Source organism: Vulpes lagopus, chromosome 11 (genome assembly GCF_018345385.1).
Source record: "Vulpes lagopus strain Blue_001 chromosome 11, ASM1834538v1, whole genome shotgun sequence".
Lineage (NCBI taxonomy): Eukaryota > Metazoa > Chordata > Mammalia > Carnivora > Canidae > Vulpes > Vulpes lagopus.
This window is the reverse complement of record NC_054834.1, coordinates 76,179,695-76,201,006: the sequence shown is the minus strand read 5'-3', so window position 1 is coordinate 76,201,006 and position 21,312 is coordinate 76,179,695. Positions and strand designations below refer to the sequence as shown.

The following is a 21,312-nucleotide window of genomic DNA, read 5'->3' as shown; positions in this document are numbered from 1 at the left end:
TGGGAAGAGAAGGAAGGCAGGAGGGACAGAGGCAGGGAGAAAAAATGGAGAAAACTAACGGGATGAAGAGTGGACACTTTACAAAACCCCCAGCCTTCCTTTCCGCCCAACCCCACCAAAACAAAACTACCCCCCCACACACACACCTTAAAAAAATAAATCAACCCAGGGCTGTGAGCACGTGCCCTGCCCGGGGCGGGCGTAGGGCTGAGGGACAGACAGGCCCCCGGACGCACGGACTCCAACGCGCGCCCCGGGCGGCAGGAGGAAGGGGAAGAGCACGGGGTTTCCTTTCCTAATTTTTTTTTCCTCTCTTTCTTTTCATTTTTTTTCTTTCTTTTTTCTTTTCCTTCGTTCTTTCTTTTCCTCTTTTTTTTTTTTTTCGGGTTTTTGTTTTTTGTGTTTTTTTTGTTTTGTTTTGTTTTTTTGCGTTTCCTCTTTGTGAGAGAAGTCTGAGGCAGCCAGGGAGTGGGTCCCCAGAGCGCCGGCAGGGAGAGGGCGCACCGTCCTCCAGGGGCGCCCCTGGCCCCGGAGGGGGGCAGCTGGCAGTGGGGCGCGGTGCCGGGGCCCAGGGCTCAGACGTAGTACTCCTTGTCTTTGTTCTTCTTGGCCTTGCTGGGTGTCTTGGGGGCGGCCGGGGCCTTCTCCTTCACCACCGCCCCATTGCTCTGGGCCGAGTTACTGATGTAGTTCCGGCTCTGGTCCACCTGGTAGGAGCCCTCGTCGCGGTTGCGGTACTTGTACATGGCGTAGAGGAGGATGAGGATGCAGAGCGCCGCGGCCGCCACGATGCCCACCACCATGCCCGTGGTGCTGCTGGACTCCCGGATCACCTCCACCGCACCCGGCGGGCCCCGCTCCCCAGGCCCCGTGGGGTTAGCTGTGGGCAGACGGGGGAAGCCGGGGGCGGAGGTCACGCCGGGGCGCAGGGGCGGGGGCCTCCGCGGCTCAAAGGACGTGGGGGCCCCGGGCCCCAGGGGGGGGTTCTCCAGCAGGGGCTGCAGCGGGTCTCGGTGGTTCATTTTGCCCGCAGGCAGGTTGGGGGCCGGGGCGGAGGGGGCCAGCAGCACCCCTGGGGCGCCCGTGGCCCCATCTGTCCTGAGGTTGGGCCGGGGAGCGGGTTTGCGAGGTGAGAGGAGGGTGGTGCGGTCCGTGACCAGGGGGAAGGTGGTGTAAAAGTCCTCGTCGTCCGTGGGGGGCAGGCTGGAGTCAAAGACCTCCCCGGACGCGAAGCCCGAGGCCTCGATGGGCTCCTCGCAGTCGCTGTCGTCCTGCTCGGCCTGGCACGGGCCCCCGGCGGGCGGGCGGCGGGCCGCGGGCGGGGGCAAGGTGTCTTGGGTGGCGCCCACGCCCGTGAGGAAGGGGTAGAAGGTGGGGGGTGGGGGCACGAAGGGGGACCGGGTGGCCACGGGAGGGGGGTCTAAGGAGTCCTCCGTGATAATGGGCAATATTAACTCTCCTCCTAGAACAAGAGAGAGAAGAGAGAAGAGAGGGTGTCAGCGAGGGCCCAGGGCGCAGGCGGCCGGCACAGAGAGAGAAACAACAGCCTCACACACCCAAATCGGTTCCAATTGGCTTTGGCGGAGACTAGAGCGGGCCGGGCCCGCCCGCCAGCCTGCCGGAGCACTGCGCTTTAAGCGGGCAGCGGCTCAGATGCCCTGGGCACCCCACGCACGGGCTCTGTGGCTCACTGGGTTTTGGTCTTTCGTTTGTCTTAAGAAACCAAAAGGAACAGAAAGGAAAGGAAATCGAAAAGAAATGGAAAAAAAAAAAAACTCTACTGGTTTAAGGTTTAAAAACAGATACAAGAGCAGCATTAAACAAACCTAACAACAGTATCTTTTAGGGTTTTTTTTTTTTTTCTAGATTTTTCTCTTTTTTTGCTTTTGTTTTTTTTTTTTTCTTTTTTTTTTTTTTTTTTTAAAAAAGAAGATAGCATACCACGGAATTCAGGCAACTTACATCAACAAATAGGCCGTGTGATTTTAGCATGAAGAAAAAAATTACAAACAGAGCTGTGTAAGCGGGTTCTCCCGGAAAAAATAAGAAAAAACAATTTTTCCGTACAACGTTTTCTGTCTATCTGTTTGGTATCTCCCTCCCTCACTTTTCTCTCCCTGGACATCTTGCTTCCTCCTGAATACTCTCTCTCCTCCCTCACTTGTGCCCTCTCCCCCTCATTAAACACAAAGTTAAAATCTGTACAGTGCAGGCTGGCATGGAGAAATTCATACCACCACTTGGTGTCAACGTGCATTGGGGGTGGGGAGCAGTGGGAAGGAGGGTGGGGAGAAGAGGTACATGACTGGTGGCTAGGTAGGAATTTCTACATGGGTGAGAAGAACTGAGGGGATGATCATGGGAAGGAGCTTTGAAGGTTTATTGCAGGCTGGCCATGGGAAGACAAGAGATTGAAGGTGGGAGGTGACAAGGTCCATGAGAAAGAGTGGGCAAGGAGGAAACACACATTGGAGAAGGGTCCTGTCTCATAGGATTTTGGGCAAGGTGGTGAGAAGCCATGTAGAGGCAGGGAGGTGGGGAAGTGGGGAGGGGGTGGGAGTGAGGGAGGGAAGTGGACAGGAATGCCTGAGTCCTGAGCTAACTCTAATTCCCTTTCAGCTTTCTCTTTCTTCACCCTCCACCTCTGACCCCCACTGGCTTTCCCCCCTCCCCCTCCCCAGAACCCCCATGGGCCACCAGGACCTGACCAGGGCTTGACTGCCTCTGGCCCTCTTATTATTGTTAAAACAATAATAAAACAACGGAAAGAAGAAGAAAGCAAAAAAAGAAAAGAAAATACATACACAGCCATCTGGGAAGGAAGCACTTGCTAATACAGGGCCCAGGGGAGGGGGAGCGGAACTAGTGGGGAAGGTTTTGGGGGGCGGGAGGTGGGGGTGATTAGGACTCCTCTCTCCCTAGGTCTAATAACTGAGGGACTCTTGGCATAAACTGCAATTCCCATCAGCCCCAAAGGGTGAGAACTACAACTCCCATTAGCCCTCGGAGGGGTGTGGACTACAATTCCCATGAGGCCCTGGGTCAACAACTACAATTCCCATCAACCCACTGCCCCTTCTCCAAATATGGCAAGCCCACTGGTGTGGGGTAAGCTCGCTGGAGTCTGGCTCTAGGACTTCCTCTTCTTAGAGGGGCACCTCTGGGTCTGGTTGGAGCTGGAAATTTCTTCTCTGGCTCTCCCTCTACCCAAGCCCTGTCCCCATCTGAGTGCTTCTCCCTGGTTTCTGTAGGGTGTGATTTTCAAGACGCCACAATCCCTTACCCCCTCCATTGGAAACATCCCTGGGCTGCGCTACCAGGTCTTGCCTGCCTCACTGCAGCCAAGCTGCCACATCTTTGCAGCTCTTCTGCTCCCTGCACCCTGAGCCCTCCAGTCTCTGTGCTTGCTAAACACTCTGCTCTTTGGATCCCAAGCCCCAGCAATCTGGAAGAGCTGTCCTTGGCCACATTGGCCAGCCACAGCCAAAATCTTGCCATTGAACTTGTAGCCTTGCCGAGCTCCTTGGGCTGCTCCTCCCACCATGCTCTCCAATCTCCCCCTGGGCCAGGGCTCACCTGCACCCCAGATTGTGAAGCCCCGGGGCACCTGGCCGCACTGAGAAACTGAACCAAAAGCAGACAAGCATGTTCTGTGGAGCTGGGACCATCCAACATTGGCCTTTAATGGAAGAGGATGTCAAGGCCTGGGGTGAGCAGGACTTCCCAAGGTCACTAGGTGTGTCAGGGAAGGTGAATGAATGGACTATCCAGCCCTTTCTGTGGTTCTCAGAGGCCAAGGGAGAGCCAAGTCTCACAAAGAGCCTGGAAAGGCATGGTGCATCCTCCCCATGCCTGCAGTCATCTGCTTGAGTCTTAGCTTGTGAACCTGGGAGGCCACAGACCTGTTGTCATTATTTCCTGTATGACTGTGGACAAGCTCCTCTCACTGTCTGGACCTCCACTTCCTCATCTATAAAATTAGGGTGTTGGGCTCCAGGCCCAGGGTGAGGCCACAGCCCTGCAGCTGAAGGATGAATTATTTATCCCCTCATCCCCTCCTGAGCCCTGGACCCAGCATGGATGGCCCAGCACCCTGGTCCCTGGGCAAGGGGCACACTCAGCTCTCAGCTCTTGGGGGGAGACTGGCAGCCTATGTCCAATCATGGTAGCGGTCCCCCCCCTGCTGGTTCATACCACCTGCCCTCTTTCTGACCCTTGCGCTCTGTTCAGAACACCTTGCCCCTGCCCATATCTCACTCATCAAGTCCAGCCAAATAATCTCCTCTTCCAGGAAGGCTTCTGGTTTGGGCTTACTGCCAGGGAAGCCTTGAGGCCCATCTGCCTGTCTCCCTAGCACCCAGCCCTGGGCCTGGCACAGAGGAGGGGCTCATTGTATTCTGACCAATGGAAGGAGAAGAATACTCATCAAGCATTTCCTCTGAGCCAAGTATCTGGGGGTGGGGTGGGGTGGGAGCCCCTCTCATGGGTGAGAGCAGCTGGGCTCCGAATGCCCTCCCTCTCCTGGACCACAGGCAGCAGGCACTGCTGAGTTCAGCCTGATGGGAGCCCTGCTCCATGCACCCAGCTCTCACCCACAGCCATCTCTACCTTAGCTCTTACATGAGGCCACCAGTTGCTCCTGGAAGCTTCAGGATCAGGGTGTCCTAGGCAGGCTTGTGGCCCTCAGCTAGCTGCTCAAAGCTAGGGCCCAGGGAAGAGTCCCTTGCTGGGGACATGTCATGCCCTAGAGGGGCTGATCAGGCTAACCAGGGCAGAGACTCTGTCTCTCTACTCTTTGTCACCCCCAGATAGACTAGGAAGGGTTGGGGGGGCTATAGGCCTTAAGCCACAGACAAATCCTGCCCAGCCTGAGCCTTCCATAACCATTTGCCTCCCAACTCCCTGGTTCTTTAGGTCCTTGGGGCACACAGCACCCCCCCTCCCACCAAGTTCCCACATGCAGTCTCTCCTAGGCTTCAGAGCCCTGCCAAGCCTGGTCACATTGATTCATCCCTGCCCTGAACTCCAGCTGTGTCCTGGCCTCTATATCTGGGTCTTAGTCCCATCCCTGCATCCTCTGCTTCTCTGGGAGCTTGCCCTGGACCCTTCTCTGTCCACAGCTTTGACAGCATCTCCTGAGGGTGTCCTGTGCTCACTCACATCCTCTACACAGCCTCCATCTCTGCCTCCCACAGCTCCTGCTCTCTCCAAGATAGTATGCAACCAAGACCACATACTGTCTCCTTTCCCCTATATTCACCCAAGCCCACAGATCTGGGATCTGTGGCCACCAAATCACATGCAACACAGGCTACTGGGTTATCCTGGGGTCATACACTGATCCAAGAGGGGTCAGGCAAGCTTGCCCTGGTGAGGAGTTAGCAGGGTCTGGGAGAGAGGAGGACCCGTCAGAGATTCCTCACTGTGAAAGTCCAATCGAGGCCTCCCTGAGCTGCCTTTCCTACCGGGTACTGGAGGGACTAGTGATGCCCAGGACTTCAGATTCAGTTCTACAAGGGTGTACCCTTGGATGGGGCGCCCCTGGGAGTCTGATAAAGAGCCTCAGCCACTTCCCTCCCCTCCCCCACATCAGGCAGCTCCAGTGCTTGGAAAGTACTCATAGGTGCATTTATCACAGATGCCACCCACCTCCACTCTGAGGTTGAATGTCCGGGCACGTCAGTCCCACTTACTAAAGATAATTCCATTCTGGCCAAGCAGACCACCAGCTATTCCTGAGCACCCTTTCCCCCCTCCAGCTCCCAGCCCCTCCTCCCCCAGCTCCCCTAACTCCCCTACCTCTACCCAAGAACCCCATTCCCACCCAAGCAGGATGTACCCACCCTCCAAGGAGCATCGGGAACTGAGATGGAGTGTCTGGGGCTAAGCAATCAGCAGGCTGAAGCCCATCCACCAGTACCTGGTACCTGCCCCAGCTCTGCGGACCAGAAAGCCATTAGCCTACAGGGCATTTCCTGTAGGTTAGAAAAAATGCAGCCCTTCAGTGTGGCCACCGCCCTTCAGGTGCATGACTTGGCAAATGGTATCTGTACACAATCAGAAAAGAGATATTCTGTCCATGTCCTGGGAACGCAGCCCTGCTCCCAGGACCAAGACACGTGGCTTGGTGAGTAGAGAGCACCGGCTAGATTTCAGCCTTTACTCACCTGTTCCAGGAGGGAACCACCTGTGCAACTGTGTACAGTGGCCTGAAGGAAGGTGCCCCACCCCACTTGGAAACACCAGCTCAGCAACAGCAAACATCAAGGTGAATTCAAGGTCAGGTGGAGGTGTGTCGTGTGTGTGCATGTGTGTGTGTGTGTGTGTGTGCACGCAGAACACATCCTCAGTCTGTTTCTGTGCACCTGGGCATATATCTCCAAGTCTATGTGTATGTGTGCACAAAGCATGATAATCTGAGCACACGAACGTGGGTGTCCAGGAATCTGAACAAACGTGTGCATGCAAGTGAACCTCTGGCTGTGTGTGTATCCACCTGCCTCTGAGCCTGGTGTGCAGTGTGAAATGCACTGTTTGTGACCCAAAGGCCACTGAGAACATGTGAGTGTGCCACCGTGGGTCTGAGCATATGAGGTAGGCCTCTGTGAATGTCCCTTTCCTCAAATTCATTCTCCTTCTACTGGGCACCGAGACTACATTTCCCAGCATCCCTTGCATTTAGATGTGGCCGTAGGACTGAGCAGTGGGCACTGCGGGCACTGGCCCACAGAAGTCTCCTGTGTACGATCCTCCATGCTCTTTCTCCTCCTTCCGGTGACCTTGCAAACCACATGTTGAATGTAGAGGAGCTATAAGATGGTAGGAGTCTGGATTCCCAAAGCACCCCTTGGGGCAGAGCCGCCTGCTGACCAGGAGCACCCTGTCAGGGCTTCACCTGAGTGAGAAACCTGCCTTGAAGTACCCACTGAGAGTGGGGGTTATCTGTTACAGAAACAAATGTTACCTTAACTAATACAGATACTGCACTAGAAATGCGCATCACAAAAGCCGGTAGCCTCCACATAACAATCCAAGGAAAACAGCTGGAAAGATGAAGAACTATAAATTGCAGTGGCAGGTTATCTGTTTCCAACCCTGCGGGTGATGACCTACAGGGAAGGCCATGTGCCTGCTGAGGCTGAGGCACAAAAGGAACATGCCAGAAAGTCAGGGTGACAATGCCGGCTTTCAGTAACATATTACAAGACAAAGTTAGGCAAGAGTGGGTGAGTTTGCAAGCAGAGAAGGGAACAGAGAGAGCCCAGAAATGTGGGGCTTGCCAAGTAGTCAGGGGAGCCACTGCTTCCAACCTGTCAATCACAAGAGAGGTCCGAAAGGCTTTGAGAGACAATGACCCAGTGAAACTTCCCCGAGTAAGGAGGGATCAGCCATTGCCTCGAAGATCAGATCAGATGGGGGTATGGCCTCCCCACCTACTGTTTCAAATGCCCTCAAAATAGTCACTGCAAACTTAAGGGGCTGGCAAGGAATCAGAGAAACAAGGAAATAAAGGGCTTGACAAGTATGTATAGGAAAGAATGCTAGGTGTAGTTTGACGGCTTGAGCCTTTGGGACCCCCAAATATGCAGGAGCAGGAAATGGAGTGTCAATACCATGGGGCCCCCAAGAAGGACATTTTCCCAACAGTCACTTCAGAGATGGCCATGGAGGGTAAGAACTGGGCAGAGCCTCACACGGGGCAGCGCCACAGCCACAAACAAAGAACAGGGGGCAGCCCGGGTGGTCCAATGGTTTAGCGCCACCTTCAGCCCAGGGTGTCCTCCTGGAGACCCGGGATGGAGTCCCACGTCCAGCTCCCTGCATGGAGCCTGCTTCTCCCTCTGCCTGTGTCTCTGCCTCTGTGTGTGTGTGTGTGTGTGTGTGTGTGTGTGTGTCTGTATCTCTCATGAATAAATAAATAAAATCTTTAAAAAAAACAAAAACAAAGAAGAGGGAGTTTCTTGGAGACAGTAGAGGCAGGGGTTAAGGAGGAAACTTCGACCACTGCAGAGGTGAAGTCTCAGTGCGGGGCTGGAGTCTCATATAATGTATGCTGACTGAATTTCCTCAATGCTTAGAACTAGAGGCCTCTGTGTGTCTCCTCCCATCTTTCCCTTTTTTGAATTAGAGTTTTTACTGTGGTGGCTGCCTCTGGCCCCCCGTTGGATTCGGAGTGTGTGCTGAGCTGTGTGAACAGTAAGATCAATTATCCTCTCAGTTCATGGGGATCCAGACCACATATGGGTCCTTGGGAGCCAGTCTGGACCCGACAAGTGGGCGGCCACCTGCCAGACATCCTCACATCTGCGATGACTGCCCTGAGTGGGTGAGGCTTCAGGATGCCTCTCTCAGGGAGGGGTGGCTGTGCTCTGTGGGTATCAGGAAAGTGAAGTGCACTGTTGGTGACCCAAAGGCCACAGTGGGCAAAAAATCTGTTTCTTCTTCCTCCTGAGGACACAGCAAGGCCACCCATCCCCGCCGTCCTGGAAGGGGAGCTCCAGGTAGCAGTGGGCAGAGGCAGCAGAAGCAGTGTGAGTCTCCCTCACGGGCCTGGCCCACAGAGCCTACCCCTTCATGACTTCGCCTGTTGGTCAACTTCCACCACAACTGGGGATATCACCTGGTGAGGATGGGTCAGCTTCAAGATGGTAGTGGACAAGGCCCTGGATTAGCACCTGCAGAGGAGCTGCCCACCAAACAAGAACACTGGTTTGTAACTTTACATGAAAGACAAATACATTTCTTTGTATTAAACTGCAGGTGGTGTAGAGGTTATCTATCATAGCACCTAGTGTTACCTTAAGAAATGCTGCAAAATGCGAACATTTGTGCTTCTGTGATTGAGCTAAAAGCTATGTCTGAGCAAGTGTGTCTGTGAGTCTGTGGACTTAAGCCTATGAATGCCTCTAAGGGGCTTGTGTATGTGTGCATGGGGGCAAAGCCTCACAAGGGGTGCACACATATGGGGTGAGTGCATGAGCTGCTTCTGTGGGTCTGAACACATGTGGGAGTATGTGAATCTGAGTACACATGTGTGTACACTTGTGGGTCTGAATAGCTGTGTGTGCTCACAGGGAGGCAGACGGTTTACTGGGTCTGAACATGTCTGTATGGCCCGAGGGGCTGGCTGAGAATGTGAGCCCTCTCATGTGCAGCTCATGTGGACATCTGAGCACATGAGTAAGTGCATCAGTACCTGTGAGGGCCCAGGTGGGCCAATGTAGACATAAGTGTGTGTGCGCGTGTATAGTCCCTATAGGACTCAGTATGAGTCTATATGACTTGAGAGGTGTGAGCATGTGTATGACTCCAATCGTGTGTGAATCTGAGTGTGTATATGTGTGTGTATATGTGTGTCTGAGCATGTGTGTGTCTCTGAACACATAAGTATGAATGTAAGAATGAGCATCTGTGGGTCTGGGCTAAGATGGGCCTCCAAGGGCCCCCCATCATAGGGCAATGAGAGGGGTGCAAGTGTGGATCTATACCAATGTGTGAATGTGCATGGCCCCTTGGATCCAGGTCCACACGGCCCACCTCAGAATGTGTGCACATATACCCTGTGGATCTCAGCACATGGGTGCCTTTGGTGTGCACACAGGCATACCTCTGTGGGAATGGGCACACTTGCTGGTCCACAAGGATATCCCTTTGAGGAGCCGTTTGTGCATCCTGGTGCAAGTGAACTTATTGGCAGGATACCACAGGTCTGAACATGAGTGTATACTTGGCTGGAGCTGTGCCACATGCACTTCTAGGAGCCCCAGCACAGACATGTGCTTCTCTGAACCCACGCAAATGCGTATATATGTGTGCCTACGCCTAGTACATGCCTGTTCTGAACCTGTGTACATGGTCCTTTTGAAACATCTGTGAGCATCTGCAAGTCTGAGCACACACGGAGGATGGTCAGAGCACTTGTGTTATGCAGGTGGATCTGTACACATGTATGTGCTTCTGTGAGCCGACTGTGAATGTGGAACCCTGGGAGTCAGAAGACTTGTGTGTACAAGCTCACACTGTACATAGATGTGCATCATGATTGTCTGAAATATGTGGGTGCCTCTGAGCATGTGCTTGTGATCCTAAACATTGGTCTGTGCCTCAATAGGTATAAGTGTAAGTGTGTGCGAGCGTGCCTCAGTAGGCTGAAGACACCTTGTGTGACAAGCATATGTAAGGGTAAAACCCTGTGTGTCCAAATAGGTAGGCACCCACAAGCAAGTGGGCATGTGTGAGCTTGCTGGGAGATCCATTAATGTATGTGCACGGATATATGTGTGTGTGCCTCAGGTCAGACATGTGTGCTTGCATATAAATGTATGCCTCTGTGGATCTGATTGTGTGTGTGCACTTCCTATGTGCCTCAAGGGGTGCAGACTCCATCCCTACAGGGGCCAGGCCCATAACATAATGTGTGGGTCAGGCTGGGTAAGACCGGGAGACATTACCCACTATGCAGAGCACGCCCCCACTCAAGGCATTCCCATTCAAAAGAATTTAAACACTGTGTCTGTCAAACAATACCCTTCTTTGACTGGATTTCCAACCTCAGGTGAAATAACCATGTTGGATGATGATTTCACCAAGCTGTGAGGAGGAGAAAGAGGGGGGCTTGGGATCTGTGAAGGTGCCCAAGTCAAGAGAAAGGGTCGAAGTGAGTAGGGATGATCCCAGGCTTGACATCGGGACCCAGGGAGAACGATCTGGCAGGTGGGAGGGATGCAAATGCCCTGGAGTCAGCCCCTGGGTAGCCACTGTCTCCAGCCAGGCTGCCTTCACCTCTAACACTGACCTTGGAGCGCAAGGACGCCTGGCCCTCTACCAGAGGAAAAAGCCTCCCTGCATCAGGGGCATGAGAGGGCCCCTGGTTGGAGTCCCCTTTCCCTCTAGGTAGGGGGGTAGCATGGTCTAAATCAGCCTGAGGGGCTCTGGAGTCATCTTGGTCTTTGCCTGGCCTCCCACCAGGATAAAAATCCAATTTAAAGCATTTCAGAATGGCGCAAATATGGAAATCAGTTGTGTGTCACCTTGGGGAGACCCGGGGGCTTTGCAAGGTTTCCTCTGGAGGCTTGAGCGCGCACTCTGTCCTTATTTTTAAAGCTGGGTGCCAGGCTGCAGCCTCTCCCTATTCCCCCAGCTTCTATTCCTCCTCCACCCTCCATCCTCCTCCAAAAGGTTTGGCCCTTTGATTGGGGGAGGGCAGCTGACCCACAGACTTCAGATCCTCCTCACTCCCTTGTTCCCACACAGCCTAGGGGAGCTTGGCCAGTAGGTGTACACACTCGGTGCCACAGCCAGGCCCCTGATAAGACTCCAGGTTGGGGCTGGGATGCTAGGACCTTGGTAGAATAGCATGTGGCCCTGGTACAGCCCAGGATGTGCTGCATGTCCCTGCACACCAGTCCTGGCCCAACACACTTCTCCATGGGGCCTGGGGAGAGCAGACCCCTCCTCTCACCCCACAGCCTCTTCTCAGAGTGAGCACATGTGTGTAAACACATGTGAGGGGGCCAAGTGCCCTTCTCTCATGACCTGCCAGCCCTTTGTCCCCAGAGTCCTATCCCAGGGCCCTCAGGGGGCCGTTGGTCACAGCCACTTTTGGCAGGCCTGGGTTAGAAACACTGCCTCCACTTCCAGGAAACCCCAGTATTGACTAGTTAGAGGGGTAAAGCAGGGTTGAGGGGAAGTGCCATACTGAAGCTGCCAGATGCCCAGAACCTCCCAGAGCAATGGCAGAGAGTGCAGGCGCATCCCTGAGCTGAGATCGCCTAGTGAGATGAAGCCAGATGGCCCCCCAGCAGAGGGGCCTCCCCACTGTGGAGGGCGTCTGTTCCAGAAAGCACCAGCTCTTGGCTGTGGATGGGGAGGCCTTTCCAACCCAATAGCCTGCAGCTCCTCCAAGTGCCTCGGGGCCCAGGACCACCAAACAACCCTCTTCAGCTCTGGCCTATGGTGTCAGGGGGCCCTTGCCCCAGAACTGCCTCTGCCCCTGGTCTCTGAAACTGGAGCCCCTGCTCCAAGGCTCCAGGGTTTTTCTTGCTCTCCCCAAACTCCTTCCACAGTTGCAGCCTATCCTCAGCTTGAGCATCTCCTTTGGGACTGGCAGACGCCCCTGCTTCCCCAGGCCAGATTCACAAGATATGCCCCAGTCACACAGCCTACCTCACCTCCCCCAGCCCTGCAGACATCTGCCCTAACCTCCAGCCTTCCAGTAGCAACAGCCCAGGTGCCACCATTGCAAAGTAACTGGGAGAAGTCTCTGGAAACCCAAGCCAGGGATGACCAAGTCCCATGATTCCTTACTGGGAAATCTGGCCACATTTATTCCTTCCTCCATTCCTGCTGCCAGTTGTAAGCACCACGACCTCAGCTCCTCAGGCCCTCCCTTTCCCCGGCTCCTCTTGGCCACCTTCAACCTGCTCAGGTAAGCAGCCCTTGCACCCACTGTGCCACTCCATACCCCACACTTTTCAGTTGGCACTCAAGGCCCACCCTTCCTTTACCAATCTGATCTCTCTCTGGGGCCACACCCTTCTCTCCAGCTGCAAGGATCCAGCAGAGGCCTGGAATGCCAACCCCAGGAAGCCTTCCCTCCCAGCCCTGCTCTCCTGCTATAGCAGCTGCTCTCCAGCTATAGCAGCTGCTCTCCGGCTATAGCAGCTGCTCCCCTAGAAATCTAGACCAGACCTCAGGTCCCAATCTCACCAAGGGACAGGTCTGGCTCAGGGCACCTCTTCACTGCAGACTGCCTGGCAAAGAGCTGCCGTGTGGTATAACCACCCCATCTTGGCCTGGCAGCCACAGCAGAGTGTCTGTCTGGCTGCCTCCCTGAGACAGGGAGTAAGGAGGGTTCTGGATCCAGGAGATATCCAGGGAAAAATCAGGCCTCAGGGACTGATGGGAGTTGTAGTTTTGGACCAAGAGCCATTGGGATTTGTAGTTCCTAGGCCTGCATTCTCCCACCTACCCCCCATCCCCACCCCACACCCCATGAAGACTCATGGAAGCTGCAGTTACTCCTCTTTCTAGGGAAAAGTTTCCCTCTTTCCTTCCAGGATTCCTTGGCCCTCAACCCCAGGATCCCCAGCTAAGGATCTCACTACCTCAGAGAGGCACCTACAGGCCAGAAACTGCCTTGCCAGAGGGACAGTTTGAGGGACCTGGAGGGGAATTGCAGGAAGACAGAGGAAGCTATCAGGGAAAATTAAGGCCTGGCAGCAGGCCCCTTGGGCTTGGGCCAGGTGGGCAGGGATGGTCGCCCTCCCTCCCACCAGCGTCACCAGGGCCCGGGGCAGGGGAGGGGGGAAAGGCACTCACCAGTACTAGGCTCACATTCCTCCAGGTCCTCATCATCACTCGGACACTCAGCAGAGGCCACCAAGAGGTCATCTGTGTTCTGTGGGCGAGAGGAGGGGTGGGGGAGGAAATGGTTCGGGGGTGGGTCAGGAGGCCCCAAAGCCACCTCTTGGGGTGTGGGACTACACAGAAGATGGGTCCTGGCCTGAGACATACACCTTGGTCCATGCCCCAGTTCTCCCATTGCTGTCTAGGTGATCGAGGGGCCTTCCCTTGCCCCACTGTGCAAAGACACAGCCTGGCCAGCGCCTGCCCTGCAGCAGCCCCCACAGCAGCCCCCACAGCTCCCTGGGGTCAGTGAGATGGCACATGTTATGCCTTTTATTTCTAGGAAGCGAGGGAGACTGGACACTGGACCTGGGGGTGCAGGGCTAGAGCAAGGGGGGGTCTGGGCAAGGGGGAGATGAGATGAGGCATGGGGCCTCTGGAGGCCAGCACAGGCAGAGAAGGGGAACAGGACCTGGGGGGGCAGGTGGCTGTTGGAACCAACCTCACTACCCCACCACCCTCGTCTCTCTCCCAACCCCCTTCCCAGAGCCCAAAACCAGGCTGCACACAATAATTAGGGCTGTGGTTGTCATGGCAACGGGAGTCCGACTTTGTCAGCATTTTCTCTTCTCCTGATTGCAAAGAAAGAGAATCCCCAAGATGAGTGAATGTAAGGGGATAGAGAGGGGAGTGTGCTCGGGGTGTGTTAGGGAAGAGACCCAGGGAGGGAAACCCAGAGTCCAGGCAGGAATGGAGCCTGAGAGACCACAGGGTGTAGGAAGAGGGTTCCCAAAGACCAAGGATGGGAGGAGTCTGGGGGGGAGAGGTGAAAGGGTCACATGGTGCCTCTTCTCCACCCCCCACCCCCCACCCCACCCTCATCTTCAGAAGACTGGTTTTCTTCAGCATCTTTGTCCCCCTCAGCACCAGCCTCTCCTGGGGGAGGTTCTCCCAACACAACTGTGACCCTGAAGGCCCCAGCCCTTCCGTCCACCTGGATGGTCTGCCCATCACCCTCCCACTGAGACTGGTTGGCCCTTCTTGCCTCTGGGCACAGGGCATAATCAGTGCCCAACCTTGGGCAGGGCCAGGCCTTTCTCCCAGGGCTCCCTGCTCCTTGGGGCAAGGCCTGTCAATCAGGTCCCCTTGCTTTTCTTGGCAGTGAAGGCAAAGGGGAAGGGGGTTCAGACTTGTATCTCTCACCTGCATGAGGCTGTTGGCTGGTGCCAGGCCCCCTACAGCACAGACTGGCAGGGATGAGTGGACTTAGACCTCATGGAATCCAGCCCTCACTTCCAGACGCTAAAGGCAGGCCAGTGGTGGAGTTGGGACCTGCTCCCCAGGCTGCCTCCAGACCTCCCCCTCCCCCTGGGAGCACAGAGTCTTCTTTAGGCACAGAGGCTCAACAGCCATGGGTGATGAGGGACAGAAGTAGCTTGGGTTGGGAGGGTGGTGGGTCTACCATGCCAGGTATGAGACCTGCCTGGGCCACAGTCCTTGCTGGCGACAACCAGAAAACTCAGCCGGATCCCCGAGCTGCCTCTGTAAGTCACATGTGGTCAACTGGCTTTCAGCATCACGACAGCCAGGCCTGTCCTGCCCCATAAGAGCCTCATTCCCCAGGTACAACCCCATCCAGATACAAGAGAAGATAAACTCAAATCCCCAAGGCTTGCCCTGATCTAGAGAGAGCCCTTGAGCAGATGGGGCAGGCAAGGCGAAGGGTAAAGCACCAAACTGTCCACACCAACAGCCCCTCAGGCACTGGACATAGAGAACACAAGGCTTGCTAGGTGGGCCACCTGCTCACAGTCACGAGGAGAAGATGCGAGAAGGTAGGAGGCTTGCTGTCCCGCTGTAAGGGCACCAGGAATCAGGGAGATGCTGTTCCGGGGCCTCCGCCAGCCCCCAACTGAGCCTCTAGGCACCCCCAGTGCTCTCACCTATGTGCCCCGCCAGAGCGATGCCACCCTGGTTCTATCCATCTGCTGCTCGCTCCCCACATGCCACTGGGCCTGGCCTCCGTTCTGGGGCAGGCAGACCAGCTCATTTCACCCTCACTCCGGTCCAGACTTCCTCCCTCTTAGGTGGTCTTGCCTGGTCTGGCTGGAGCTCCAAACTCCCCTGTCACACTGGGAATGGCCCCTGGAAATAGTGCCACCTTCCTATCTACAACACCCCTGGCCACCAAGGCAAAGGTCACATCATGAAAGGAGACCTCTCCTCCTACCCGAACCACCACCGTGACCACTAGGATGATACAGCAGCCTCCAGGGTCCTCCCAGACCCCTCAGAGCCTCCCCTGGGTGCCGCAGTTGCTGTGTAGACATCAGCCCCATCCCCCGACCCTGCCAAAGCCTCACTCCTTATCCATCAGCCCAAAAGACCCTCACCTGGGTGGTGCTGTCCCTCAGCGTGGGGGAGCGGCCCCGGCGTGTGGTGGTAGTCGCCATGGTGGTGGTGGTCTCCATGATGGTGGTGGCCATGTCGGCCAGCAGGGTGGTGGCCGTGGTCTCCGCACTGAGCAGCACGGATGGCCCCTCCCCCACCAGGCGCAGGTGGCCCTCAGTCCGCACATTGGGGTCGCTCTCGGCGGCCAGCGCCAGCACCTTGAGCCCATTGTAGTAGAGGCCGGACACCTGGCCCTGGAAGGGGCGGCCCTGATCCCGGCCCCCGATCTTGATGGCAGCCTGGCTGTTGAAGATGGTCAGCTGGCGGCCTGGTGGGGAGGGGAATCGGTGGGGGCGGGGCGACAGACAGGGGAGGGACAGGCAGCGGGGACAGATTGGAAAGGGACAGGGAGAACAGAGGGAAGGCAAGGGAAGGCAAGAGGATGGAGAGGGAAACCAGCAAAGGGGGTGGGGGGTTGGAGAAACGAGGAGGGGGCAGACACCAAAGGGAAAGTCCTTGTCAGCCACAGCCCCTAGCCCAGCCAGGTAGGGACCCCGGAGGGGGCGGGTCCCCCAAGGCACACATGGGCTGGAAAGGGAGGGAGCCCAGCTCCCCCCTCCCCCCATGCTCAAGCCTCTGACCTTCCCATCCCCTCTCCACTCCTGCTCCAGGGGCATTGCCCCCCCTTCTTTCCCTTCCTTCAATTGGATCCCCATCTTCTCCCTCTGCTTCCCCAAACGTCTCACGCCCAGTGTCCAGCCCTGAGCCATAGAGCCCTCAGAAGCAGCAGACAGAGAAGACAAAGAGACAGAGACAGAGAAGGAGACTGCCAGGCCAAGTGGTCAGTGCGTGTCAAAGCAGAGAGGGAGGGACACCAAGGTGCCAGGGAGGATGGTGCGTGGGGGGAGGGCTGGCGTGCGTGAGGGTGGGAGCAGCCACGCAGACCTCACTGTGCCCTGCCAGCCACCACCAAGCCCTCCGACCTCTGGCCAGGCTCCCGTCTCTCCTCCCCACCTCCCCCATCCAAGGCCCAGCCACTGCCAGGGGACCAGGCCCTGGACAGCAGAGGCCTTCCTCCCCGCCAGGATGTGCAAGCACACAGATGGAAAATGTTAAAGGGACCTTGCTTCGCTCGCTGACAGCCAAAAAACCGCTCCAGCTCCAATCTCCCCCACCCCCCCACTCAGCAGTGACACCTCAGAATTCCCACCTGGGTGGGGTTTGGCTGTTTTCTTTGGTTTTAGTGGATCCGGGGGTCGGTTTAACCCTCTGAGTTTGTTGCTTTGGTTTGGTTTTTAGAAAAGATATTTATTATGTTTAAGTTTAGATTTAACTTTGGTTTTGGTGTTGCTTATTTGGGGAGGAGGGGCACAGAGGAACCACTACATCGCCCCTGCTCCCCTGGACCTTCAGCTGCTGGCGCTGGGGGGTTTAAAACCTGGCTTAGCCCTTGTTAGCCTCTGGTTAGTGTCTCGTTAAAGATCTGGTTTAGAGTTAGGTGTCTGTAAGCCCTGCCCCCAAAACCTGGGCTGAGGATAGTCCAACTTGTGAAACCCACTCCCTCTTTGGAAACACAGGTTCCCTGGGCCATCCAACCATCTGTGTGGCCTGTAGCCAATGACCACCCATGGCAGGGGGTTTGAGGCAGGGATCTGCTTGGCTCTCTGCTCAGCCTCTCCTCCTCCAGCACCCTCCCAGTGCCCAGCACCTTACTCCATCCACAAAAGCTGAGCACTGGTTAGTAGCAGCTGGAATACTAGACCCAGAGAGTGCCTGAGGACCACCGTGTCCAGACATTATTCCCAGGCATAAAAGTTAGGAGAAAATGAAGAGGAGAAGGCTCACAGTGTTTGAACAAGTTTGGGAAGCAAACATTTCACAATTAAATGACAGGTTTCTTTCTCACAGAACTTCTCAGAGCCTTTATTAAACCAACGTCCACATGTATCTATCTCCAAGAGGAAGAAACAGGATTCAGCATTTCCCAAGCTCATTTTACTACAAATCTCTTTCTTGGGAAGCATCTCATGGGACTTGGGCTTCACCGGATATGTTTTGGAGCTGGAAATTGATTCATTCAATAAATATTTATTGAGCACCTACCACATGCCAGATGCTGACTGTAAAATAATCCCTCCAAGAGTGCCCAGATCTTGTTTTTAAATACCTTCCTGCTCCTTACTTCCTTTCATTCTCCCGGCAGCCTCCAGGAGGGAGGCTGAGCCAGCCGGCTCACTTTCCCTGTCCTTCTCAGGAGGGAACAAGGCTTCTGGACGGGGAAGTGAACTCTTCCTTCCACCTCTGGGAAACACCAGAGCGTTTTGCCCAATCTTTCACTTTCCAGAAGAGGAAATAGGACTCTAGAGAGAAGGTGTGACCCCATAGCTAGGAAAGGACAGCTGGGGTTCAACCTCTCCTGAGCCACTAGCCCCACCACCACCCACCCCGCCCTGGGCCTGTCCAGCTCTGCCTGCCTGGGGGTCACAAGATGTCCCAGCCTCAGCCCAGGCTGCTCCCTTGGCCTCTCTGATTCTAGGAGAGGGAGGTGGGTAACGGAGAGGACGCTACACAGGTCAGCGAACTTGGCCCCTGTGGCCCCACCCACAATGAACTCCTCAAAGGGTTAAAGTTCACCCCGCTGGAATGAGCAACCCAGTGCGGCTGGGGGCTGTAGGTTTTAGCGATGTCTGTTACAGTCCCTTTAACTTTTTGTCTTGTTATGGATTTATCACATCTGGTTATCAGCATGTTTAGTCCCCGCTGGCTGTATGAGGGGCTGGAGGTGACATTTGGGGGTTTTAGCTGGGGCAGGCCCCAGTGGACATTTAAAAGCACAGTTATCAGCTGGTTAGATAGGGGTTTAACAGCTCTACTTCCCCCCTAGAGTTTAGCCTTAGAGGTACAGAGCTCGCCCCCTCTCCGAAGGGAATGGGATGGCTTTGCCCTTGGCCCCAACTTCCCTTGGTGACAACTGGCCTTCTCCTTCACACCCAGCAGTGCCTCACTACACATAGCCACTCAGCCAGCCTGTTCTGTCTTGCTCACCAGCTCAGTAGGCGCAGAAACCCCCGTGAGATGGGCCACCCTTCCTAGCATCCTCCTACCCCCGCCTCTGTTACTTCTGAGAGGCCTTCCAGACCAACATGAGTCCATTCCAGAGACAGTGCCCCACCACCACTCCACTGGGAAAGAGGGGTCTTTCCAGTAGGATGTAAGGCCCCCCACTCATCCCTTTCCTCCTCTAATGACCCCAGTGAAGCCTTCCCACCCTCCGTTTGGATCCTAGGATCAGCACATCCTGCTTCCCAAAGGCTTCCTGCTTCTCAATGCACTGTGGCCCTCTGGCTGGCCCTTTATAAAACCCCACTCCTGATCTGTCCTACAGCCTGCTTTACCAGGGTGGTAAATCTCAAGTCTCAACTGGACAATCTCAAGGATCACCCTCACCCATTCGGGGTTTGGAAACCTCTTCTGAGCAAAACCTGTCCCAAACCACCCCTCTACTTCTAAAGATGAAGACTCTTGACTCTAGAGAGGAAGGGGACATCCTGGTGGGATGATCAGTCCCTTCCCTAAGGGGTGGGCGATGGGGAAGGCACGGTGGGGAAAGAGAGAGCTCTGCACCTTTAAGATCTTGTTTTTAAAGTTAATTAATTAATTAATTAATTAATTCTGGTTAATTACCTTTGTCGAGCAGCCACTCATCTACTACTCGACCAAGCCGGTAGGGGATTCTTTGTCTAGCAATCGCCAGGCGCTCGTTATCAAAGTTTCCTTGGAAAAGTTTAGAAAGACAGTAGGTTTCTCAGGCGGCGAAGTCCAAAGGAGTTAGCAAAGTAATTACGCATTTCTCAGGAGACTCAAGGTAAGGCAGCAACATCCACCAGAAAGGGGGTAAGGTCCACCCAAGACAGGAGAAGCAGCGCTGGGTCCCTTATCCTCCCCATCCCCTCCCTAGGCTCCCATCCAGAGCCAGCCCCACCCTAGGGGCACGAGTGACCCAAAGAAAAAGACAGGGAGTAGCAGAAAAGGAAAAGGCAGCTGGAAGGTCAAAGGTCAGAGGTTAAACAGGTTTATCTTTGCTCAAGCTGTTGTGCCCACCTTCCTTCCCCATCCCAAAGTGGGGCAGTGGAGCAGGGAGGGGCATTTAGCGGGTTTAAGTTAGGGGGTAGGAGGGGTCAGTGGCCCGGCTGGTTACTGAGTTTAGAGGGTGGTTTAGAAGTGGGAGGGATGGGTTAAGTGGGGTTTATGCGGCATTTAGGGGGTGGCCCGGCACTCGCACTTAACAGTAACATTTAAACCACTTCTCCAGGCACTCAGCTCCCCTTCCCTTCTGCGCTTGCCTCCCCACTGTGCTTTTTGCCAGATCACCCCACACCCCTACCCCAAGAGCTTCCACCCTGATCCCTTCCTTCAAAGGGCCCATCACCACAGCCTTGTAACCCTTCCCACCATCCCCTCTGCCTGCCACTGCTACAGGTCACTCTGCCACCACAGCCCCACCCACCCTGCCCTTCTCTGCCTCTCCCACAGCCATCCCCCTGACCTCCAGCCCCATTCCAAGACCTTCAGATTCCACTCTGCTCAGGTCCCTTCATTTCTGCCCCATTCATTTCTGCCCCAGGGACCTAGTCCAGTTCCTGATGCCTTGTCACTCGCTACCCTTTCTGCTTTAGGCTCCTCCCCACAGTTCCTAACCCCACCCTTTCTCATCCCTACCTGTCCCTCTCTCCACTCACCACTGTCCAGGCCTTGGAGATAGGAAGACTGTGTGTGTGTGTGTGTGTGTGTGTGTGTATGTGTGCACCTAGGAGTTTGGTATGCTCCTATCTGCATCCACGGGCTGTGGATTATCCCAGTCTGTAGCAGTGGAAATGGAAATGATTTCCTTTGGGAATCTGGCCACTCCTCCCATTGAAACCATGTACAATATTTTTTTTTTTTTTTTTTTTTATTTATGATAGTCACAGAGAGAGAGAGAGAGAGAGGCAGAGACACAGGCAGAGGGAGAAGCAGGCTCCATGCACCGGGAGCCCGACGTGGGATTTGATCCCGGGTCTCCAGGATCGCGCCCTGGGCCAAAGGCAGGCGCCAAACCGCTGCGCCACCCAGGGATCCCCCATGTACAATATTCAATAACGTGTTGGCGGCGGGGCTTTCCTGCTCATCTCACACTGCACAGCTGCGCTGGCCTCCAGTGAGGCCTGGGCCCCGGGCATGCCATGGACACCTCCCATGGACAAGCACACCACGTGTTCGTGTGTACATGGCTGCTGCCTTGACTAGGTGCTTCTGACACAACGAGCCCTTGCCTTCCCTAGAGATTTAAGTCACTAGTATCTGAGTAAAAAATGGATTGTTTACTCTTTTAGTCACTCAACAAACATCTATTTTGAGTGCCTTCTCTGTTCTGGTGCCGGGTATTGAAGATGAAGGATGGAGCCCTGGCCCTTACCCGCAGAGTGCCCCAGCCAAGCAGGGGAGACTGGCAAGTGACCAGCAGTGTTTTTTGTTCTGCTAGAGGTGGCTTAGGCCATCCCCCGACTGGGGATGGGAGAGAGAGGTACCAAAGAA

At 55.2% G+C, this 21,312-nt stretch overlaps 1 protein-coding gene across 27 annotated transcripts in view; it reads right to left on the bottom strand.

Annotated features, from left to right (window-relative positions):
- Nucleotides 1–333: 333 nt before the first annotated feature.
- Nucleotides 334–21,312, bottom strand: part of NRXN2 (neurexin 2) — a 107,023-nt gene continuing 86,044 nt past the window's right edge. For 12 of the 27 annotated variants that reach the window (XM_041723122.1, XM_041723123.1, XM_041723126.1 and 9 more), the window contains 4 exons: nt 19,423–19,512; nt 15,741–16,066; nt 13,321–13,399; nt 334–1,462 (listed from right to left, as the gene is read on the bottom strand). In XM_041723122.1, the coding sequence (XP_041579056.1) occupies nt 576–1,462; nt 13,321–13,399; nt 15,741–16,066; nt 19,423–19,512 (1,382 nt within the window). In that variant the 3' untranslated portion in view covers nt 334–575. The remainder of the gene's footprint in view (nt 1,463–13,320; nt 13,400–15,740; nt 16,067–19,422; nt 19,513–21,312) is intronic. The other 15 variants (XM_041723136.1, XM_041723138.1, XM_041723139.1 and 12 more) reach the window with 3 other exon arrangements.